This window comes from Perna viridis, chromosome 6 (assembly GCF_037379345.1).
Source record: "Perna viridis isolate PV_CMFRI_1.1 ecotype Kerala chromosome 6, ASM3737934v1, whole genome shotgun sequence".
NCBI classification, from domain to species: Eukaryota; Metazoa; Mollusca; class Bivalvia; order Mytilida; family Mytilidae; genus Perna; species Perna viridis.
In genome coordinates this window covers 26671046-26697248 of record NC_142450.1, presented here as the reverse complement: position 1 = coordinate 26697248, position 26203 = coordinate 26671046, and the positions used below count along the sequence as shown (strand labels likewise).

The window sequence follows — 26203 nt, the reverse complement described above, 5'->3', positions numbered from 1 at the left end:
ACTGATCCTGTTTTGAAGTATACGAAATACCTTATGAAATGACATAAGTAATATTCCAATGTTTCAGTGTCTCCTTAATTGCATTTGCCATCCTCCACATGCTTATTAATCAGATATTGCTATTCCTTTAGCTTTGAGTATCCTGATCTGTGTCCATATAACAAAATGAACTTCTTTTTTGTTGGATGGTCTAATGACTAGAAGGTAATACATGTAATTATATTATCAGCCCACTTCGCTCATGTCCCATTAAATCTGCCATTTGATTTTGACCGATGTCCTAGCGGCATGAATATTATCTTATTGGTTGTTACTGTTGATGTTTAGTCATTCTTTTCTGCATTCTTGGCAGCTGCATTTGCTGGTTAATCTGCCTCTCCTTGTCTTGGATATCTGCATGACTCGCAGCCCAGTTAATATTTACCAGAATGCCTCTATCCTCCAATTTCTTTTTTCTGTTTTGATTTCATGAATTTTCTGAATTCCAATTTAGATTGATTATGCTAATGGATGACTGACTGTCTGAGAATATGTTGATTTGGTTCATTGAGCAATTTTTGTAATTGTCAATGGACTTTACAAATGATTATCATTCTTTCCTGCATCAATTTCAACATACTGGGGCTTAGAAAAGTGAAAAAACTTAAATAAAATTACTTCGACGTAAATGTCTTTGTTTACTGTCTTTGTTGTTGTGCTTTTAAATGAAACAAAATTGATTTACAATGAAAAGAATTAAAGTTTGTCAGTTTATCACTGGTTTAATCCACATTGTCTGAGTCTTCCCCACTGGTCCAACTACAGATGATTCCTTCACCCTCTTAGGTTGATTTCTGTATACATATAAGTTTTGTGCTACTAACTTCCAATAGGTATACAGAGATGTTAATAGAAGCCGTCAACCAGGAAAATTGAAGAATGACTACTTCTTCATCTTTTGACAGCTACTCTATTTTCAAACAGGTGAATTCCTTCAAAATTTTCATCAATTTACCTGCTACTTTTTCTTTTTTTCCTGCTACTGAAAATACTACTGTTACCCCTGGTATAGTTTCTTCAGTTTTTGTTTTGATTCGTGCTGATCAGATGATTCCATCATTTTCTTTGAGTTGCACTTTTAAAACTAAGTTTAATCGCACTCTTAATGATTCGTTATGGATCTGAACTATGTTGCCTACTGCTGTTGTTCCTTCTTTCCTTCCTGTAGTATTGCGGAATTTCGTTAGTGGTGTCAAATGATCTGTCTTCCGTCTGATCTGAAAATGTTCCATTAACATAACATTGTTTTTTTACTTGTTCTTTGATATTGAGTAAATCGCAGTTCAGTGTCAGTTTCTGAATATGGTAGGTTCACAATTGTTCTTCCATTTACATTAAATGTGTTGGAGTAAAAGGTTCATAGTCTCTTATGTTGGATGATGGATAAGTAAGACTAATAGTGGTATGTTGTTCATTGATTGTTTGTAGAGTTTCAAAAGTCTCTTACAGTCTCAGGCTGGTTTTTATGAGCCCAATAAGTCTCTCACAGAAACCACCATACCATTGTGCTCTTTTGGATATAAATTGCCAGTCCATTCCTTTGATTGTTAGAGATTCCTTTAACAACAGCAATTCACAAATTGTTTCAATTGAGTTCCTATGATCCAGTGATAAAGGTTGTTGTATATTGGAAATTAATGTTTTCTTTAACAATTTTCGACTGGGGAAACAGCTTGTATAAACAAATGCTCTGTTAAATTGTTACAACTTTCAAATGCACTACAAGTGTGAATGGACATACATCAGCTTTTGATTATTTCCTATCCCTTTCTTTTACTGTTAGAGATCAGGTCAAATCAACTCCTGTGATTATGTTTTTGTAAATTATTTTCTCTTTTTCATACTTGTTTTGTTCCGGTCAAAAATTTACATGTAGGTTGACTCAGTTTGGAGTAGTTCTCTTGTTTGTTTTGATCCAAACTGGCTTCATTAATGTCAATCTCACCTTTGACGCATTTGCGTTGGTCTTATAAATTCCACGTTGTAGACTTGTATTCTCTGGCTAGTGTATGGCATATTTCTCCTGGCAATTTGTTCAACACGATTGGTAAATGTAATATCTCATGTATCCAGATATTCACAAGATATGGAATATCTCAGGAAATTTGAGTTAGAATGCATTTGAAAATAAAAAAAAAATCAGGGTGAGGATAAAAGCTGGGTTAGGGTACATGAGTATCTAGGAATTATGTTATTATGTCTTAATACATTTCCAAGTCATTTGTTCTTTTGATAACTGAACTGCTATCTTATTGATTGTTTAAAGGGCAGCAGTTTTAGTAAAAAGTTGTTGATACTGGTACTTTTCTCATGGTTATATAGACATTTAATGTTAAAGGCTTTAAAAATACATTGTAGTATAGTATTATTGTGTTCTTCTGTATTTCAGTGTTTAATTTTCCTTAACTAGAGGTACTGTATAAATGCAAAGTTACTAGACACTTTTTCTGATGGTCCTGTTCAATTATTAGTTGCACTTGTGTCTAGACAAGATGATCATGGGTAAGTTTAAATTTTTGTGATTAATCACTATTAGTACATAAAAGTAAAATTCTCAATTCAGTAATGATTTAAAATGTCAGTCCTCTTTGGCATTGCAAGTATGTATGCATTATATAGTTAATGCATATATCAGGAAACGTTGATCGCTCACATTTTCTGGGAGTTACTGTTTGCCCTGTTGAACTTGGTTTCCTAAAATACATGAATGAAGTATCTTGCCATCACAACTCCTCTCAAACTAGTGTAAAGAATTAAAAAAAATATAGTATTAACACAATATGTAGTAGTGTATATTACCATGAATTTTTAACCCCTCAAGTTTGTGGGAGTTATGTCCCTTTGAACTTATTTTACTGAAATGCACTTCATTGAAACTTGCCCCATCATGTACAGTCAGTGTACAGCCCAATGTTGTTAATATGCATCATCAACTGGTGAAAATTTCACACCTAAAACTGCAACTTTTTTCTATGTGGGGGGTTGGAGTATGTAAGCATGTTCAATAGTCAAGTTTCTTTTCTCCACTTTAAATGTTCAAAGATCTCTGAGGGTATTTAGTATTTTGGATTTAGCGGTGGAGTAAACTAAACACAGGTGTATTTGTTACATTTGACCATGTATGTTCTATTTCCATGTACTACATGTACAAAAAATGTACATGCATGGTCTTTAACAGGTACTGTAAAATCTAACACTAATATACATTACTATTTAAACTGGAGAAGCATTTTAAATTCAGACTTGGACATAACAGCATCAGTTTTGATCTGAACAGAAAGTGTTAATTTAATTTTCTGATTATGACATGCTAAGTAGACAAAAATTGTCAGGATAATACCACATCTTGTGAGCTTATCAATTTGTTATGCTATAAACTTGATATGTAATCTCAAGTTAAATTATCAGTGCACAAACTTATAAACTGATTTTCTACCCTGGATTTGACTTTTTATTAGTAACTTGGTGGGTGTTTCTAGAAAAGCAGATGATGCTTACCCTACCAGTGCACCTGGTCCATGCTTCCAGTTTTCAGTGGAGTCCGAGTTGCTCATTTGCTTTTGTTACTTTGTATGTATGGTTTTAGTTACTTTATGTTCTTTGTTGTGTATGTCTGTTTTCCATGTATGGTCTTTGTCCCTGGATTCCATTCTTTTAATTTGCTTTAAAATCTTGATTCCCTTGATTACTCTTTTATAAATATTTTAGAGAGCAGGCCTTTAATTCTTGTGGTTACAGGTAGTTGTCTAGTAAATCAAGTTTCAGTATACTATTGTTGAAACACATGTAAAATGTTGCAAAACATTAATGAGAGGTTATATTCAATACAACAGTGCTAATTGCAATTTCAGTAATAAAATTCTAGTATGTCAGCTTAATTATTAATTTTATTCTGTTAAAAATTCAAATTATTGCTTTCCTAATACTGATGAATTTTTACTTTCTAAAAATTGATAAGTGCTTGTTATCAGCAAGATTAGTAATTGCTTTATTGCATCAAATGCTTTCTTATAAGGATTGATTTGGCAACAGCTTTCATTAAGTTATATGTTCTTTATTAACATGTAACCAGCTGTATGTTTTGTTTACATAAGGTTTTTACAAAATATAGAAATTGAGTTTAGAATTAATGTCAAGCCAAAGTTTTTAAAATGTGAAAATACTTGTACTTTTTATGTTTTGTTTCTGGTTCTTATTATGAATTTTGTCTCAAAAACAGAAAATAAAAAAAATTACCCCATACCATGATAACCAGTACCAATATTTTTCTCAAAATGTTTTTAGTGGCTTTATTTTCTTGTACAAAATATGATACTTGATAAAATTATATGCATATTCCAACATTTTCTAAATTTGTGTGTTTTGTGTAGGCTGTTCTCTGTTTAGTTTTCCTTTTCAAAAAGATAATATGTGTTGTTGTTTTAACTACATGTACATGATAATATGTTAAGTGTTTTGTAAAACTACTTATAATTGATGGTATCAAATTTATATCATGGTTAATGAACATGAGGAAGACCTAAGCAAAGCAAACTACTGTGGATCATAAATATTTTATCAATATTTTCAGGTTGTTTATATTTAGCATTAGTAAGTTTCCTGATCCATCAATAGAAGACCTTGACATTGATAAAGTAGTCCCAGTTGATGCTGATTTGAGAACAGTTATAGGTAAAAGAATTTGCTGTAGTGTTCTAGGATTCCTATTTTGGAGAAAATGTGTATTATAAATAGGATGATCAATTAGTATGGTGAATAACCAAAATAGAATTACTCGTGCCTATATATCATGAAGATTTACCTTGTGTGCTGAACTTATCTGTGAACTTGCTAAATCTTGGTGTATTCGACACTTGCAATCATATTTTGCTTATTCACTCTATTCACTCTCTCCAATTAACACTTGACAAGAAAAAAAGAAAAGAAAATGGTATTGGGAAGTTTTACATTTAGATTGATAATGAATTTGAAAAAAAAAATGTTTTTGAGATTCATTGTGGTAATACATTTAAACTTATTTGTTGTTTTTTTTGTATTCATAGAAGTTCCAGATCCTACTCACAAAAAAGGTAATACTTTACACCATAATTGAATATACATGACACCATTATTGATAATTAATGTTGATAGTCCTAAAAAAAATTGTATCTTGCTTCTGAATTCTTTACTGTTGTAATGCTAATAAATAGATAATAGAATGAGAATGGATACGGTGAATATATCATAGAGACAACAACCCAACATGGATAAAAAATGTCATCTCAAGGCCACCCATGGTTCTTCATGAATGACAAGGAAATCTTCACACCACAGGGCAGGCTGTAGCTAACACTGGTTTGTTATGAGATTTATATTGCATCCAATAAACAAAAAAAAGGATTCAGATGAAAAAAAATGTCTTTAAGCTACATGTACTTATGATAGGATGCCGATTTATTTTTGTAACTTCTGTTGTCCAGTTAGGGCTGTTAAACCCCAAATCAAATTCTGAACTATATGTGAAATTTTTAATTGAAATCTTTTATGTTGGAATGAAATCCATGAAACCAGCGTATGAAAAATCGCAAAATACTCTTAAACAAAGAACCTGACTGTTTTGCTTGTTTTTGATTGATTAAAACAGAAGAAACATTGACAATCATACAGACTTGCATAATTTATTGTTATATATTACAAAAAAAATGCAAATTTTTCTTTAAAAGCATCAACTTGTTGGATGTTGACAAAAGGACCCTATGTACATGTGAGGTTATACTATAAGATTACTGATAATTGTAAATCATACATTAATCTTTCCCATTGTGTGTCTGTCATGCCAGTATAATTAAAGATATGAACTAATCTGTTATTTCTGTGTATAGATTTTATTGATTGCTTTTCAGATTTTTATGTTCTGCACTTAAGGTCTAAATTCATAGAAGCACAGTTAATCCTCCCAGACAAAGACATGTCTAAATTGTTTTTAGATGAATTAAACCGAGCGCAATCAGGTAAGAAACTACTTGACCAACTCAGGTCTTTGGGTATTTAGTGAGCCTTGGGGATTAGATATTTGTCTGTTACAATGTATGGCACATAGCAATGGTTTACAGGGATGATTTTTTTCTTTTTAGTGGAATGCTACTATTTAAAATCCGGATTTTACCATTGCGATTCTCTTTTTTAACTATATTTCTGTCTGAATTTGCCAATTTCTGCTTTGTTAATTGACCTTATAAAATCATCCCTAGGTATAGGCCAATGTGGAAAAGAGTACATATTTGATGTGAACATGCCTTATAGTTTGTACTGTGGTCAGGAAATTTTAACTTCTTACCTGCATTATACCATTTTACATTTGATATAAATTGTTAAGTAAATTGAAATTGGAATGTTATCAGCAATGTGAAATATAACTTCTTGTATTTTATATATGTCCGACTGTTGTGATAATCTTTAAGCAATGATTTTGGACTACAGTAATTGATGTATAAATATAAATGTATATATTTTGGCAAGAATTAGGATACATGTTATAGATTTATGCCTATATATTGGGAGGTATTCATGTCAAAGTTTAGGAATATTTTCTAATTGTTGCCTTTGATATATAAATACTAAAGATAAAATATGTTCCTCTATTGATTGCCATAGTTTTCAGAACAAAATGTTGAGGGTGTTAATTTAAGATTGTATAATGTGACCAGGCTATGCTAAAAAAATGTTCATGAATTCTCTTTTTTTGTATAATATCTTTTTTCTGAAAAGTGGGGGGACTTTGTACACTTTCCATTCATTCAAAGAAACTCATTTTTGTATCACATTTGATTACAATGTTTGAATGTTTACATTGTAATTTCAGTGTATTCTAACATAGTTACATTTGGTGCACCTCCTACCTTCGCTTGGTTAGAGAAATACACTAGACATAAGGACAACCCCTTTGCCAAAGATGTGTTTGATCCTTTACCTAAAAATAGTAACAGGGACAATCCATTTGCCAAAGATGTGTTTGATCCTTTTGCTAAAAATAATCGACCAATGAAGGCTGAAGGTTTGTCAGTGTTGTGGTGATATGTAGTTAGCTCTTTTGCTTGCACTAACTGCATTCTAACCTCTTGCACCTTTGTAATTGGTATTGTGGGGTTATTCTATTTTTAGATTAAATATCAATTTTTTTACCTGTGTTTAGATCTTGGATTCCCCATTGCCAATATACTTTTTTATTTTGGTTTCATTTTCAAATTGTATATGCAGTTCTTAGAGTTTTGCAGAATGTGTCAATGCTTTTGAAAAACATTAACTCATACATACAAAACTAATTTTCTTACATTGTGATTTATTGATGGAGGTAATTTCCTTATGTTTTTCTCTATTTTTGTTTTTGAAAGTTATTTGTTAATTTTATAATAGTCATAAAACCTTGGAACCAGAAACATATAACCAGGTATTTCAAAGGTAAAGTTTTCAATGAATTTTATAGGTAGTTGGTCATCCAGAAGGCTTATATAGAATTTGAGTTAAGTTATTATTATGCTGTGCAGTGCTTCACCCAATTTTTATTTTTGGAGATATATTTTAGGAATTCAGTTGATTTTTCAAATCTTTTTGTGAATAACCCTACCAGGATCTTGTTTTTGGCTTAATTTTCCTATCTTGATGTATTAATAACTTTCCTTTAATTTTAACTGCTATTATCACTATTATCACTTCCAGTTCAGGAGAAAGGACTTGCTAGCTTCTTCTTAATGCATAGCTGTTTTTCCTTTGTTTCTTTATTACACAATTATTGACATAGAGAATAAATGGTTTGTTGCACTGTTCATATATCAGATAAACTTATCCTAAACCATTATTAATGAAATTAGTAGGGTTTGGCATTTGTAGATGTGCAACAAAGAAAACAACTTTAGTCATATACCTGGGAATACCAGATTTGCATGTTAAAACTGGTAAGCCCATCTCACCCTAAACTACACAATGGATTTTGATGAATTTGTAATTGGTTAATAGGCTTTATAAATGCAGTTGTGTATGCAAGAAGATATCTTATGTTTGATCACATCAAGAAAAGTTAAATGATTTTATAAATGATTTTAGTCCAAGTGAAAAGGTTCTTTTTGTGTGTTTTTGCTCACAGCATTGAAAGTTTAATATAAATTTTGTAGGTTTAGATTTCAAGAAAACTTCAAATAGTAATGCCTTTTTCCTACGAACCTACAACTACAGTTCCCTGTTTAATTGGGGTTCAGGTATTACAAGAATTGATTATTATTCGTAAATTTGTAGTTAAATTCATAGCAAGATTTTTTGTTGTTGTTACTATTTCATTATTTTGTTTGAATTTTTGATTTTCTTAGATACAAGTGACAACCAACTTAAAAAAATCTTTATGGTGTGATGTTTTACCAGTTATAATGTAGTATAAATGGACATCTTCATGAGGGTCCGACACAATCAAATCTGAACATGCTTGTTGGAATCATGCTAATCAAATTATGATTTTGTCTCTTCAACTCCTTTCTCTCTAAAGGAACATAAGTTTATCTGTATGATACAGAAGATATTGAACAAAAGTAGGAAAATGTCCCTTTGGACAGACTTTCTGTTCCCTAAAATATTTTGAATAAAACATCTTACTTCCAATTGTTAAAATATTGAATTATAAAATACACAGGGTAATCTGTCTACTGGTAACTTAGATGTAGAAAAATACAATAAAAATAATAATTGGTGTGTTAAAAAAATAAACAATTCTTCTTTCTTTCATAGTAGAAGTATGATGTTAAATTAGTTTGATGCATGTAGGTTGACTTCTTGTAACTAACTTTTAAGTTCTGTTTTGCTGTTTTTGCTTTTGAAAAAAACTTGATCCTTTTGCATTTTTGCTTCCCTTTAGTTAGAAAATGGTATCTTTATAAGAGTTATAACTTCTTGAAGATTTTAACTAATACCATTTATGATATGTAAACAATTTCTTCATTTCAGTGTATTTAGCAGTTTATATATATATGGCTTTTATCACTGATTTGATCAATAATAGAGTTTTTACCTACATGTATTTAAGTACTTAAAGCACCATTATTTTGAAAGTTTTCATATTTTAGAAATGAAATGTAAGTTGAAGGCTTTCTTTTTATTGGTATTCAAAAGCAATATACTGAAGTTCGTTTAGTTCATAACAATTTTAAAGAAAGTGAAATTTTTCATGAATTTACTAATTAGCTATTTGTTTAAATTTTGATCAGCATGATTTAATTTTTTTTTCAGCCTTATCCAAACCACATGTTTTACCAATAGCCCCACCTCGTAAAAATAGAGCAGAGAGGAATGTACAAAGTATGCCCAATCCTGGGGCTGATAGGCAAATTAAAACTATAAAGGACACTATGGCAACAAGAGTTTCAGATCTGAATGAATTAGACCCTTTGAGGAAAGCTGCTAGCAAGCAGTCACTTGATGACCTTGACAATGAGTATGATTCATTTTACATAAAGTGATATAAAGGTGGTTGGAAATCCAAATAAATATTATCTAATCAAATTATTGAATTAATTAATGGTTCTATCTATTGAAGTTCAAGAACTGCAGGTTTTTATAGTTCTTTTTTTTTATTTGATCTTTGACCAATATTCTGAAGAAAACCCCTGCTACATTTTTGCTTTGTTTTTATTAACTGGTTCATGGTATACAAATTTAACCAGTTGCAGCTTTATCTTTTTTATTAAAAAAAATGTATTCATTAGAAACTATTAACTATAAATCAGGTAAGTGTGTAGGTCTGATACTTGTAAGAGATATACTTTTTCTTGCTGCTTATTGAAAAATGATTTTAAGAATATGAACACTTCTATTTTACATTTTAAAAATGAAAAATTAAAGAGTTGGTTCCTTTACCTTTTAGATGTCAGATTGACTCAAAACTAACAAAATTTTGATCAATAATGAAACATATACATTTAGAAATTCTAGTTCACACTATAAATTAAAGTTATTAATACATCTATAACCAGCTGTTACAGTAGACAATACTGGTCAACAAGCTGCTAGATATTTAGTTAAAGATGACAAAACTATTTATGTACTAATTAACACTGGTAAAGGAAACCTGTCCCAGTTTTAACAGAGTATGGCCAGATAAAAAATCAATGATGATACAAATCTGTCAAATGCCATTAAATTTATTTATTTAAAAAATAAAAGTCAGTACTCTTGTTTTCTCTTTTTGTTTTCAGTTATTTTTGAGTGAGTTTGAAACTTTATTATTGATTACTTGTGACTTTTGACACTATTATTATACAGAAAACATGGCATTGTGATTTTTTTTATGTCTTGTTCTTGCAGCTTTGGTGTTAGTGTTGAGTGTTTAGATGACCAGCATCGGATTCAGCAGATGCTTGGCTTAGGTTCCTCAGAGGCCTCAACAGAAGCTGGTTCTGCACGAACACCAAGGGAGACAATTGTCAAATACATGATGAATGAAAGAGAAGATGAGTTTACAGACATTACAGAATTCAAGTTAGTGACTTATTGAAAACAATGTATTTTAGTTGTAGGGTGCCAAACAAGTCTGTCAAAATTTGTGTAAACAGCTGTAATGTTAATTATACCTCCAGGCAAACGAGGTTTAGGGGTATATAGGTTTCACCCTCTCCGTCTATCTGTCTATTAGTCTGTCCAAGCAACTTGCAGCATTGTTATGAAACTTGGGATGTATTATAACCACATGGAGATGTGCATACTGTCAGGAAATTAAGTCAGGAGCCTGTGCATATTGTCAAGAATTTGTGTTTTGGCAAAAATTGTAGAAATGACGACTGTTGGACTTTGGCATTTTTCTGCAAATCTTGGGTTTGATGCGTTGTCCGAAATTCCTCTTTAACGACTTGTAATGAAACACATTGGAGTGTTAGATTACCATGGAAACGTCAGAAGTTTTTTTTTAAAGTAAGTTCTGTTATTGTGTTGCCAACAAAAAAAATGTGCTGATTTCTGTTTGGAGTTGAAAGGCAGCAAAATTGTGTGTCAAAAATGCTTAGTCTATTCCCCATAAAGATTGTGTCCAATATGAATTGTATTTCCACATTGGTCCCTTAATGTACAGGGTTTAACAGGCTGCAGGGGGTATTGGGGGCAATGTCTTGTTTCTTTTTAGTCTAAAGAAGGTAATCTATTTCTTTTCATCTCTTCAAATATTTAATTTGGGTAATGTTAATGTAATTATATCCTGTGTTATTATATATACAGTCAAACCTGTCTTATGTGACCCTTCAAGGGAGTAGGTCAAAAAAGTCACATAAGACAGGTGGTCACTTAATACAGGTTTGACATCTAGGATTTTTTAAAAACACTTTAAAGACAAACGTTTTCATGATAGCTTTAATATATACATGTACATGTATTGCACCTGTAAAATAAAACACAAAATGATACATTAATAAAAACTAAACATGCATTTAACAATATTAAAGAAGTGTTTTAGGTAAAAAAAAATACATCATTTTATCAATTTAAAATTATCTTTTAGTCAAATTGAAATAAAAATAAAAATGTACTGTACATTAAATAAAAATAAATTCTTTATTTTAACGATTATAAGAATCTGTCTTTTGAATTAAAAACAAATAAAAACAATCCAATTTTAGTAAGTTCTAAGTAAAAAGTCAATCTAATCTAAAACAATTTTAAAAACTAAAAAACATTATTAACATGATAAAGTTTTTTTTTAGTTTCTCTCAGCTCCAAAACTTTCAGTTACTTTATATGCTGGACTTCCATTGTCCAACAATTTAATTGCCTCTACTTTTTGTTCTAACGTTAAAACTTTTCTTTTCGTCGCCATCTTCGTATCTAATGTAAACTGTTTTCAACTGATTATTATTCATACGTCAGTATTTATTTCCGCGAGTTTCCGGATATTTTCGTAAATTTGACAGAATTTTTTGTTTTAAAATTACTTTACTTCCGGTTTTCGAACACTTCCGCTAAAATCAAAAGGTCGCGTAAGTCAGGTTTTTTAACCATTTAGACATGAATAATACGGTCGCTAGTCGCGTTACGCAGGGAGTCGCTTAATACAGTTAAAAATAATAGAAAAATGAATTGGGGGGACCTAAATTAGGTCGCATAAAACAGGTGGTCGCTGAATACAGGTGGTCGTTAACACAGGTTTGACTGTATTTTTGATAAAAATCATCAAAAACCATTTATAAAATAAATTCCCTCTTGTAGAATATTTGTTGGTACATGGAACACGAATGGACAGTCCCCTCCAATATCAATAGCACAGTGGTTACAAGTGGATCCAGAACCACCAGATATATATGCTATTGGGTAAATACTTATGTTTAGTTGGTTTACAATTAATCACCATTATTCATGCCTCAGAGATTACCATTTTTGCAAATGGCAGTTTTAAACAAGTACTATCACTAAAAAAAAAAGATATCTGACACAGTAAAATTTATTATTACTTACGATTTTCTACATTACATTCAGGAAATAACACATGACATGCAATTTCAATTTCCAATACACTTTTGCAAATGCCACTAAATTATCAGCATTTGGCAAATTGGGAATCAGAATTTTAATCAGGTGATTTGCAGTTCCCTGAAAGAGAGCTTTAAGGTCAAAGGATGAAATACCAACTATGTTAGAAAAAATATATATATCCCATATTAAATAGTTTTGCCATGTTCAATTTTAATATGACATTTATCTTCTTAAAGAAAAATATAGTGGATTTTTAAATTAACGATATAAAGAATAGTGTTCCTCAGTGTTTTAAAACTGTTAATTTTTTAAGTTGAAGGGTAAACTATCATATATTGTAATTTAAGTCAGTGGTCTCTGAAATCAGCATAATTGGCCTCAGTGTGATATAATGATAGAATAGAACACACAACTAACATATTTCAATGCTACTTCTTTGAATGGATAAAATCATAAGAAATGTTTTTCTAACTTGAATTGAAAACCTTAAATTCTTCCATCTTATTCAATATGTATGTGAACATTTGTAATTAATTCAGGTTTCAAGAGTTAGACTTGAGTAATCAAGCCTATATATTTAGTGATTCACCCAAGGAAAGTGAATGGCAACATTCAGTGAAGAATTGTTTACATCCTAAAGGAAGATACAGAAAGGTAACAGACTCAAACATTGATGTCTCACAATTTTAGAAATATTTAATTCTTGGAATATTCTTAATGTCTGTTGTGACACCTAAAAAAGTCATAATGAATTATAGTGTCACTCTAGTTGAGAGTATTCTTGGATGAAGCTAATTTTTCAAGTTTTTATATGTCTAGTCTGTAGTGTGTTTTTAATTCAGCATTATGGTATGAAAAACTTGCCAATTGAATGGAAAGTGAAATGCAGTAAAACCTGTTTAAACCGAATTCTGAATAATTAATAAACCTGTCCAAACCAGACACTATGTGGTTTTCAGTTTAGGCAGGTTTTACTGTAAATTATAGAAGGTTAAATGTTTGTTGAGGAGGTAGACCTAGGGTAAGGGACATAACTCTTGAAATCAGTGATATGTTTGTATCATATTCAAATTCACCGAAGCCTATCAAGCTTTCATTTGAAACAGGCTGAAATCAATCCAAGTCACTTTGATGTTTACATGAGGATGATATAAAGAGCCTGAATGCAAAAATTCCATTGATTTGTAAGAGTTGTGTCCCTTACATTAGGTCTACCTCCTTAAATCATACAACAGTAATTTGTGTATCATTACCCAGGCTTCATCCGAATAAAACTTGAAAAAAGTACTTAAGTCTGAAAAAAATCTGAATGGTTTGTGAGATTATAAATGATGTGCAGTCAGTGCTTCTTAAACATCAGCAGCAGAAAATGCATATATTGTTTATTAAGATTTTTTCTAATTGATATAATGGTATTTTGTCTAACACATGTATATTTAGATCTTTGAAGTTAAACATTTCTTTTGATTCTCTCTCAGTTTGATATTCCATCTTGTTTGTGATAGAAAATACTAGTGATTTAATAGGGTATATATCAAAATATTTTATTAGAGTCGCATGTATAAAAAAAATGGAATCTGAAAACTAATAGATCAAAAAATGGTAACTTTAGGATAACATAAAATACTTCTATTGACAACATGTGGATTTAAATGATATTTTAGTAGTTTGTTTAAAAGAAAATCATTTGTGGTTCTTGATATAAGCATAATGGAATGTGTCAATTCAGTTATTGTATAATTCCTTCTCATTACTTGTGATAATAATTGTAGGTGAAACTGATAAGACTGGTAGGAGTAATGTTGATTGTTTATATATTGGAGAAGCATGTAGGACATGTTCACTATGTTGACCACGATTCTGTAGCTACTGGCATTATGGGAATTATGGTAAAAATTGTTTTAACTTTTGGTTTCTGTATGCCTATGATTTAATTTGTTAGACATTCCTTGTAAACAAGGAAATTTCATGAGACTGACAGTTTTAAATTACCTAGTTCTATGGTATGAAACAGCAATCAAGGGAATCACAATTCTAACAGAAATCGAAAGAATGTAATCCAAGCACAAATACCAGAAATGGAAAACAGATAAACACAACAAAGAACATAAAATAACCAAAATAATACAAAGTAACAAAAGTAAATAAGCAAGACTTACAAGTACTTTTATACAACTTTTGATCATAGAAGACAATGAAATGATTTGATGAAACAATCAAAGGTTGTCCAAATGTTGATTGGTTGGAAATTTGATACATGTTCATATATGTGTTTATCTGTCTATTAAAATTTGTGGCAGTTTATATGATTTGTATTTGTACCACTTTTCATACATTACACCAATGTGTCCTTCTTTATTTCTACTTAACATTTGTCTATTGGACAAGATTCAGTGACTGTCAAGTTTGATGGCTTTCACGTCAAAGTTTTACCATTCCACCAGCTTACTTGAAAGACTGTTCAAAATACCACATATCCTGTTGATAAAGTAGGATGTGTGTAGGGCAGTTTTTAGTTTGTCAAAAGTAAATGAGTTACCATCATAGAACATTAAGAAGCTAAGTATTGAAAAATTTTCTTTTATGTTTGAAACTCATATCTGTTTATGTATAGGTGTTAGTGCTAAAATTCAGACTCTTGATCTTTTGCAGGGTAACAAAGGTGGTGTTGGCATTAGATTAACTGTAGAGAGTACTTCCATTTGTTTTATTTGTTCACATTTAGCTGCTCATCAAGATGAATTGGAAAGACGGAATCAGGTCAGTCATCTGCTTGCTATATGATAAATTAAAAATTTGACAGAAATTCTTAATTTATAAAGCCATTAATTACAACAAAAGCAACTTTATTTGTTTTGTTGTGCATGGGTACAATCATACATATTTTCCAACATTAGACCTTTAGATAAAAGGTGCTACAATGAGGAAGAGGTAATCAGTTGGCTAGAGTTCTTCATTGATAGTATTTTTGTGTCATTTGGAGGTAAAAAAAAATCAATATATCCATCAATAATCCTTAGTTTGCTGTATGGATCCCATTAATATATCCTCAAGAGATTGAAATTAAAGATACAACCGACACAGCTTCCTCTACCATTTTTTTAAGACATACTTCTTGAATTTGACACCAATGGTCACCTCAGTACAAAACTTATGGTGAAAGAGACAACTAGTATTCCCCCTGCAAACAAAGTTTGGGGGGTTAAATAGGAATTAACCACATTTATTGTAAGTGCAACTACTCCTAAACCGCTTGAGAGATTTTAATGAAATTTTTATAGGGAGTTGAGGTATCATATGTAGATATGCATAAAGGAATATAATTACTGTTGGAAGTCTCCAAAGGGAGATAATCCAAATTAAGGGTTTTACATGGTTAAGGTCTCACTAACCACTTCCGGGTCAAATGGCCATCCCCCTATGTAGTACCAAAAACACACTGAACCTAGACATATGCATTGTAAGTGCATTATTTGTGTGTATTATGATTAAAAGTAGTCAAAATAAAGCTGAGAATGTGTACTTTAAAATCATATATGTAATTAACTACAAAAGTGTATGAATATTGTTTACATGTGTGAGTAATATGCCTCCATGCTGTCAGTTAGCAGAACAGGTAAAAATGTGGATTTTCAGTATTATTTATTCAAGTAAATTTTGTGAAGAATTTCTACTATCATCGTACCATTAGCATAATGATTTTGGAAGCCTTATTTTCCAAGCTTCGCAACGGTATGCAGCTTTAAGATGTCATTTGTCCTGGGAATTCACAGTGAGACTTTGAAAATTACTTTTTTAACATGTAAAGTAATGGAAACGTTAGAAGTGGTTAGTGAGACCATAAACTTTCATGGGATTTTGATGAAGTTTTATATGAAGGTTTATTATCATATGTTGCTATGCACAAACGAATGTAATTACAATAGGAGATACTGAAACAAGTGGTTTTTTTTTTTTATTTATGTCCATTTGAAGCCGGGGTATTCTCTTTGTGAGCTTGCTCTCAGTATTTCTAGTTAACGTTCCTTATTTGTTTATAATTTCAAACTTGCTGTTGATATTTGCATATAACAGGATTTAGAAAATGAAGAAAAAAAAATTTTTGTAACCAATGTATACACTTTTAATACTCTATTATAATAAAGTTGTCAGACTATCCAAAGAATAAATTAAAATGTCTGCATTAATGGTTTCCATGGTAACAGATGCACTATAAACAGCAGAATTAACCTAGAAAATGTTGGTTTCTATTTTTAAAAATAAAAAATGTCAGCTAATTTTGATATTGACTTATTTTGGTAAAAAAACAAGTGAAAGATTGAAAGTTTGGGAATCCACATGATTTGATTCATACATAGAATGTCTCTTAATGCTTAACTGTTTGTATTTTAGGATTACAGAGACATATCTTCAAAGATGAAATTCAAACAGTTTGTCCCTCCATTAGAAATAGATGATCATGAGTAAGTGTATTGTTCGTAAATGGAGTGTAATATTATCATAGCCCAGTTTTGTAAAGAATCTCAAAATAAAATTTTCCTCAATTTTTTCCTCAACTTAATTTGACCAATCAAACTTGAAATTGAAGATTTTAGGAAAAACTGAAGCCAGATCTTTGAGATGAAGTATTAAGTGGAAAAGGTTGCTATAAATAGAACTATTGAGCTTCAGTTTTTTTGTGTGTCTCTTTTTACTGACTGCATATTTTATCATATCCTGTTTTTATGTGGTAAGGTCAAAACATGCATTTTAAACTAAATTAAATCTGAATATTATGAATCCACAAATATTTTGCTTATTTTGAGAAACTAAATTTTTATCATGCCCTTTTATTTTATTTTTCACTGTTACTACTGCTTGTCACATAAATGTTGTCTAACTGTTTAAATAATTTTTTCAGTTTAGTATTTTGGTTGGGTGATCTGAATTATAGAATAAGTGAACTAGACATTGATAAAGTCAAAGGCCAGATAAAAAAGGGCAAGTTCAAGGATCTTATGTTATATGACCAGGTATGTATAAACCAACTACTGAGGGGTTTTTGAATGTCCTTGACTGCCCGGTTGGTCTTGCATGGACGGTGTAAAAACCTTATGCTTTTCTTACATGTATATCGATAACATCGTCATTTTTCTGTGGTATTAACATTTTTGTACAGCTGCAAAAAATGTTTTTGGTTGTATAATGGTGTCACCTTGCTTTAGGTATTGGCATTGTTGTTGGTATTTTAAACCATTGTTTATTTACATTATTGCATTCAGCTTTGATATTCTTAAAAAAAATTGTTAATAGTTTTAATCCAGCCTATGAATCTGTTTTTACACAACATAAATTGTAACTGTTGAGTTTTCTTTCTTTATGTGAAAAGAATATTTCATTTCAAATGATTAGTTGTCTATTTATTCCACAATGGCAGTAAAATGAACTCATTGCTCTATGCTGCTCAGGGAACTGAATTAGGTGTTTATGTAAACTTGAATGAAGTGTATCATTTGATTTGTACAAAAGTTTTGCCAAAAAATGTTTTTACTTCTAGACCTTAAATTGCCCAAATTTCAATCTTCAGCAGTCATTTTGGCTGTCTTCTTACTGAGATTTTATGAATTAAAATTTGTATTTTGTTTTCAGCTTCACAGACAGTTGGGCAGATCTGATGTATTTAAAGGCTATGTAGAACCTAAAGTGAATTTTCAACCTACCTATAAGTATGATATTAACAGTGATGAATGGGACACCAGGTAAAGAATTCTTTATTGTTTGATTATGTAGGTCCTCATGTGATTACCTCCCTTTGTTCATTATAGATTTACCAAATTTATATATATGGAGTTGTAGCTTTGAAATTAGGTGTACCGTATATTCCGGTGTATAAGGCGCTATTTTTTTTCCGGGTGACTTCTACCTGCGTATTATACACAAGTGCGCTTTATATGTGTATTTTTTTTTTTCAGACCAGATCAGCTGATCTGATTTTGACCGGAAATTACATTGTTGACATTATTTTATACGATCTGAACAGCCGACTATGACAGGAACTTGCAATGTATACATCTTGTTTTCATCTGAATAAATATTTATGTTTTGTTTTGTTGCTTATTTGATTAAAAAGAATAAAATGTATAATAATGACGAAGTTTTCATGACTTGTGTCTTTATGATCAATAATTTGGTCACGTGGTGATATATTGTTAAGTATACCATCATATTATTTTAATCCCATTTCACAAAAAAAAAAAAAAAACAACTAAACTAAACAAAAAAAAAAAAAAACAGTTTATGATAAAATGTATTGATCACATCATGATATTCTAATATACCCTAAGGACGCCTCTTCTCTAAAAATCAAGATTAGTGGGGGACATTTCAAAATCTTCAATAAATTTCTACATTCGTACATTGAATTAAATTTATTTCTTTCCTTAAAAAAATCAACATAATTTCTTAATCAAAGACTGAGTAAACAGAACGAAAATATTCTCTTCAGGGTCATAAGTTTATGTATTTTTAAAACTTTTATTGAAGTTATTTTGAAATCCTCCCCAGAATAAAGCCGACTGTGTATGGTATTGTGTGTACGTGTGCACAGATTTTTCCACTGTTGTTAAAATCTAAATTTCTCCCCCGGCTATACCTGTTCAAAACATGACACCTGTAGAAATTGAAACCTCTAATCAGCCCATCCAATACCGTTCATTGATGTATTTTCAATCATAACTGTAAACAAAACAATTTATTACACAACGAACTTGACAGCTTGGGGTAAGGACGGCGTGGGGTGACAAACAATTATTTATATCACAATGAACAAACAACAAATAACCTTTAATCAGCTCACTGACAAATTGTTGTAATAACTATAGAAAGCCATCATATTCCTTTTAAATGTAAACAAAACAAATTTATTACTCAACGACCCCAAAATGGGCGACAGCTTGGATGAGTACAGCGTGGGGTGAAAGTCAACATCGCGAACTTCAAACAACAAATAAGACGACATATACGAGAAAATCATAATTTTATTGACAATTATAATGCATAATATCAAATTTTATTGAAAATAAAACCCTATAAACCTTTACTTCCCCACTCCCTTTTGTCAAATTACCTGAAAAAGAAACGTAAATAGTATTATATGTATCTGAAAATAGCCACATTTATCGTCAATTTGTGCGCTTTATACTCGGGTGTGCTTTATATGTGGATTTTATCCTTATTTTCCACAAAAATCGATCCTGCGGCTTATAGTCCGGTGCGCCTTATTCACCGGAAAATACGGTAATCTGCTTAGTATTTCTGAAAAAAATATCTAATATTTTTTATTAATTTGATACACCTGACAGACAAATTTTATGATATACCACTGTCAATTAATCACTCAACATATTTTAAGGTTAGTCAAAAAAGGCTTTGAGGGATTAGAACAAATGTTCAAATTAGAACATTATGATGTACTGTTGTTTGTCTCTCCTTGGTGCACACCTCAAACTATTACTCAAAAATGCTTTCAGCTATCTCCATTAAACACTTTAGTGAATAGTACAATAATGTTTATGTGAGCTCTCTTTTAAAGACTTTCAATTTTGATTAATTTTCAACTTATCATCTTTGTTGCTTTACTCATAAAAAGGAGTAGGTTTCCTACTTTTCACTCATTTCTGCAGTGACAATGAGACTTTGATAGTTCTTTGTTTTTTGTCCCCTGCCTCTATGTTGAAGGAAACATTGAAATACCCTTGTCCAACACAACTCCTCAGAAACAATGGAGTTGGTTCAAATTTTGTAGGATTGTTAGTCACCATTTGTAAATGATCATATTGTGCCGTCATTTTGATTTGACAAATTTTACAGGAGTTATGTGACTTAGTTCAATTTGTACCTATAAATGCTAAACTAGAGGACCACTTTGTGGACATAACTCCTTGGATACTGCTCAACAGAATTTGTTTGAATTTTGTAGGATTGTTAGTCACCATATGTAATTGATCATATTGCGCTGCCATTTTTATTAGACTAATTTTACAAGACCATATGGACTTTCGTACTTCAACTTTTTTATGGCAGCCTGGGACATATGGCTGCAATTTGCTTTTTTTCTTTCTTTATGTGATTAATTGGGTTGAATTACGAAAGCATATATAAATTATAAAAAGGTTTTCTGTAAGTTAATAATTTTTTGAAGATTTACATTGTGAAGGTAATTCCTTTTTAGCATAGGAAAATTAACTTGTAGAAAAAAATACTGCCCAATTTAACTTGAAATAAATCTAAGAATCCATTCAGTACATGTATATTCTAATATTATATTTAAATCACTAGTGATATGTTTATGTTGTGTTTTATGTTTTTGTAGTGAAAAGGACAGGTATAAGTCGTTATGTTTAGTTGTTTACATTTATAATATATTTTGGGGTAAATGTCCCATTGGTTGATAGCTGAAGAATATTCTATTGTCTGACTGCTGTTTTATATTCTAATTTTATCTTCCTGGTTCTATTATTGTTCATTAAAGCAGTTTAAAGAGCTATCAATTAGTCTGGCCTCACATCAAGGAGGTCATAGAAATCTCACATTGTTGACACACTGTGTTAAAACTAAGTATGAACAGTTTTATTCTACTTGTGTTATGAGCAACATTTTGCCTGACAATGACATGTGCTTTCAGTGAGGATGGGATAAACATTTTATTCTCATTTATACATGATTGTTTTTGAACTAATGCAGTATTGATTTCATTTTTGCTATTGATTAAACTTTCATTGAACAAAAATAAATAATGAATGAAAAAAATACTTTAGACTTGTATTTTCAGTAGATAGTCTACCTTATGTTTCGTCAATATTTGGTTATATTTGTGTGCATATTTTCTCTCAAGTTAGTAGGTCACTTTCTTTATAAAATGTTTTCTATTTCTGTCTGACTAGATTTTAAAAATTATTTTGGTTAAAAAGTGGTCTGTGGTTAAAATAATGTAAACATGTAATACTATTGTCTGGTGATACAGTCAAACTTCACTCACTCGAACTCAGATGGCCCAAACACCCAGGATTTCTTAAACACAATTTAATGTACCAAACTTTTGTCCTTTATTATCAATGAAAAAGCTTGGATTTCTCGAACTAACTATTGAGTCTGTTTTCTAATAAATCTTTTAGAATAACCCTCATTAACTTGAACTTGTCAGCCATTTTGTCACCTTTGGTCATAAAAGGTGTGAAAAACTGAAACTGAAACTGAAACTCTAACAGTGTTATTGTAGTTAATTACTGGTAATATTTAAGCCATCATTAATTAGATAGTTTTAATGATTTAAGTTTGAGAATGTTCCGAAGTCGGCATAATGAAAACATCAAAGAAAATTAGATGAAAACAAAATTATTGACCAAGGATCTCGAACTCTGAAAGTTTTTGAAAGTACACACAGCATTTTTAATGTCCACAAATCAACAAAACCTTCTGAAACTGAATGATAGATATCTGAGAACTAATAAAACTTCATAGGAAGTAAACAATTTTTAACAGTAAAGTCAAACTCGGACTGGCATTCGGAAATATACAAACTTCAAGTTTTTGAACTCCCAATAACTCGAACATTTCAATTGTTCCTTGGAGTTCGAGCTACCGAGGTTTGACAGTAGTTCCAAATAAGTCTCCAGAGGACAATTAAGTGTTTGGGGGATTTTTGTATAATGAAATCAGTGCTGCCTGTCAGCACTATATTGACAGACTAGAACAAATAAGGATTGGATATAATGATAATTCAATGGATTCTGATCTCTCCAAGGATAATGATGATGGGTGGCACAATGGATTTCAGGGTTATGAAAAGGATTACCTAATTTATTTCTCTCCTGTTGAAATACTGGCCCAAAAACAATCATAGTTGCACATAATAATTCATCTGACTTTTATCATTACTATTTCCTAATAAAACTTTGCAATTCATGATGCACTTGAGACTGACAAGATTACAAAAAAAAAAAAACAAACGAAAATAATAAAAACAGATTAATGAAAACCCTGATGAAAATAAGTACATTTCACAATCCCTGATCTGATTCTAGCCTAGGTTTGTTGATTGTGAAGATGCAGAAGAACAAAAACATCTTCAGTTTGAAAAGAAAGATTAAATGTTTTCTTTGGATCTTCACAGAGCCCACATCCACTCTGAATATCCCAAATAACAATTATATTCTACTACTGGAGTGTCTTAAAATTTGTTTGACAGTAGTTCCAAATAAGTCTCCAGAGGACAATTAAGTGTTTGGGGGATTTTTGTATAATGAAATCAGTGCTGCCTGTCAGCACTATATTGACAGACTAGAACAAATAAGGATTGGATATAATGATAATTCAATGGATTCTGATCTCTCCAAGGATAATGATGATGGGTGGCACAATGGATTTCAGGGTTATGAAAAGGATTACCTAATTTATTTCTCTCCTGTTGAAATACTGGCCCAAAAACAATCATAGTTGCACATAATAATTCATCTGACTTTTATCATTACTATTTCCTAATAAAACTTTGCAATTCATGATGCACTTGAGACTGACAAGATTACAAAAAAAAAAAAACAAACGAAAATAATAAAAACAGATTAATGAAAACCCTGATGAAAATAAGTACATTTCACAATCCCTGATCTGATTCTAGCCTAGGTTTGTTGATTGTGAAGATGCAGAAGAACAAAAACATTTTCAGTTTGAAAAGAAAGATTAAATGTTTTCTTTGGATCTTCACAGAGCCCACATCCACTCTGAATATCCCAAATAACAATTATATTCTACTACTGGAGTGTCTTAAAATTTGTTTTTTGTTTAAGTAATGTTTTTATTTTTCCTATAGAAATCAGTTTAAGTCTTCAGCATGAAAAGTCCATGTCGTTAGTAGGGTTATACACTAAGCTATATTATTATGTATGAAAACAATTCTGTCTTTATTGAATTTCACATTTTTATTTTTTTTTAATTTCCCACCTAGTCATGATTGGATATTTACTTAACTCCAATTTCATGAAAACAATAGAATTCCTGATCTGCTTCCATATCCATGGGTCTTCCACAGAAATATGATCTTGTATCCCCTTCAGGACCCTTCCAAGTTGACCAATTATTTTGCAGAATCATGAGGCATATTTTGTTTCAATAAAATATAACTAAATAAGGCACTTCACTTATCTAAATTGAAAAATATTTCCTTTGAAAAAACACTATTACCAATGGTATGAATTGCAAAATTTAGCCTCTCAAAATGTAAAAATTCCACCTTTATTTTCTATTAAATATGACAGTACCTTATTAAAATCATTAAATGCTAAGCACAATAGGAATAAGGAAGTCCTATTTTAAGTACCAAGTCCATTTCACACAATGGTGCCAAATCACTAAATGTTTAGATGTATGTTTCCTGTTTCATTATGAAGGAAAGGAAGTTTTTCTAAATTATTATATTGTATGAAAATTGTGTTTTCACAAAAATACTGTTTAAATACTATTATTGTCTTTCAAATTAGATTCAATAATAATTTGGACATGTAGGTTTGGATAGATGAAGGTTTGTTTTTGCACTTACTCTTTTGCAGATATTATAGATTATGAATAAAATGAATGTTGTATAACTTGACATATTCAAATATTTCTTTTAATTGTATTTGGGTATACTTAGATATATTTTAAATGGGAGGTCCAAAATTATTAAGGATATAAATGAATTGTCTTAATTGAAGGAAGACAGTCTTTTGAATGTAATGTTTTGCGTAAATTCTATTCGAAATAGTCATGATATCTCAGGTACCATAAGAACCAATTTGTTCAATGTGTCATATTTTTCCTTTCCTCTTTCTTCTACCTCGGACTTGACTTTATTAAAACTCAGCAGGCAGAGGACACTTACCCTGCCGGTGCACCATGTCCATGCTCCCAGTTTTTAGTAGAGTCTGAGTCGCTCATTTACTTTTTTCTTTTGTACATGTCATTTTGGTTATTGTATGTTCTTTGTTGTTCATCTGTTTCCCATGTCTGGTGTTTGTCTGTGGATTACATTCTTTTGATTTCTGCTAGAATCTTGGTTCCCTTGAATATTTTCACAATAAGTTTATTACTTTTCAGTTAATGTCTATGATTTCCTCTGTAATTACAATGCTTTATTCATGCTATCATTTTACCCCTGGAAAACAGTTTAAGGGTTATATTGTGTGTCAGTCTGTTTGTCTTTCCTTATAACCCTCCAAAAGTAGGTAATGATATTGTTGAAATTGAATAGGAAGGTTACTTATTATTTGGAGGTGTGCATGAGGGAAGACCACTGCAAGGGTTATAATTCTAGTTTGATCCATGAAGTTAATCTTTGTTTCAGAATGCTTAGTAGGGTCCACTGACATTATATAAGGTTATCTTTTTATAATTTACGATTTTGTAGTTTGAAAATGTGTACACCTGCTGTATTCCAATACATTCTGCTTTTATTCAGTGAGAAGAGTAGGACACCTGCATGGTGTGACAGAATTCTTTACAAAGGAAATGGTATCACTAGTTTACGGTACGACTACCACCCAGAACTGAAAATAAGCGACCATAAACCTGTTTCCTGTCTGTATGATGCTGAGGTATATAGTTTTGTCCTATTGTTAGAGGGCGTTATACTGTATTTAGTCTTTCTTATAGTTCATATGTATTAAGTACCATTCTTTGGAAGAATTAGGCACTGTGTGCCACATCATTATTCTCAATTTGGTCATTTTTGCTTAAAATGTATTCAGTGCATCCAGAAAACAACTGAAAAGCTATTTAAATTTTTCCTGAAGCATCTGTAACGTTGATATATTTTGACTGATTATATAGGGATGAATTATGGGAAAATTTCTCTGTCATTTTTCAATAGTGCATTTCAGCTAAACTTGACCTATCAATATCTAAAAAAAGGCAAACTTTACAAATACTTTGATGTTTTTTTCTGGAGGTTATGAGGTATAAATACTTAGATTTTGCAATAAAATCTCTCATTTTTTTTCATTTGCCACACCTTACACACATTTTGCCTGATTCTTAGACAGAGAAGTACTTAAGTACAATGAAACCTATATTAATCAATCCTCTTTTGAATATAAATGTGTTCCTTTTAGATAGGTGTTACAATGGAATAATATGATATCCACAATGACCTGTCATACAGTTTCAGTTCTAATGGATTGCAATTTCCCGTTATACAAAATTTTATTATTTAATTTAAATTGAGTTTGGTATCACACACAACCTTTCAGATATTTGTTTACAATTTATATTTGTGATCAGTTTCATTGGTTAACTTATTTATTAAATTTAAAGAAATGATGAAAAATCTTCCTGCACTTGACCTATAAATTATGTAATCTATACTATCTATGTGCTGGAGAGGTCTGTCATATCATTTGTGTACTTCACCTGTTATAAACAAACTATGTTGTGAATTCATAAATGGACATTAGTTGGTACTTTCCCTTCTGAAGTACAGTAAGTTAGCTTTCATTTTTATATTTTTAACTTATTGAATTGACTCCCTTTGGGACAAAGTGGCAGGTAGTGTCTGTTTTAGCTCATGTATGTAGCCAATGTTTCAGAGAAATTATTTAAAAAAAAAATGTGTATGATTTGGATGCTAGAAGCAGTTTGTTTGAAATTATTTTGCACTGATATGTGGAAATCGAACTGCCAA

At 30.8% G+C, this 26203-nt stretch overlaps 1 protein-coding gene across 5 annotated transcripts in view; it reads left to right on the top strand.

Annotated features, from left to right (window-relative positions):
- The window catches only part of LOC148614287 (inositol polyphosphate 5-phosphatase OCRL-like), a 37486-nt gene that overhangs the window by 1907 nt on the left and 9376 nt on the right, over positions 1–26203 (top strand). The window contains exons 2-17 of one of the 5 annotated variants that reach the window (XM_088588335.1): positions 2456–2541; positions 4610–4710; positions 5082–5108; positions 5922–6029; positions 8187–8270; positions 9289–9493; positions 10363–10536; positions 12250–12351; positions 13053–13167; positions 14286–14402; positions 15166–15273; positions 16906–16976; positions 17414–17525; positions 18142–18251; positions 20864–20875; positions 24983–25118. In XM_088588335.1, coding sequence (XP_088444461.1) covers positions 2456–2541; positions 4610–4710; positions 5082–5108; positions 5922–6029; positions 8187–8270; positions 9289–9493; positions 10363–10536; positions 12250–12351; positions 13053–13167; positions 14286–14402; positions 15166–15273; positions 16906–16976; positions 17414–17525; positions 18142–18251; positions 20864–20875; positions 24983–25118 — 1668 coding nt within the window. Of the gene's footprint in view, positions 1–2455; positions 2542–4609; positions 4711–5081; positions 5109–5921; positions 6030–6880; positions 7073–7431; positions 7477–8186; positions 8271–9288; positions 9494–10362; positions 10537–12249; positions 12352–13052; positions 13168–14285; positions 14403–15165; positions 15274–16905; positions 16977–17413; positions 17526–18141; positions 18252–20863; positions 20876–24982; positions 25119–26203 lie in introns of all 5 variants that reach the window. The other 4 variants (XM_088588336.1, XM_088588332.1, XM_088588337.1 and 1 more) reach the window with 4 other exon arrangements.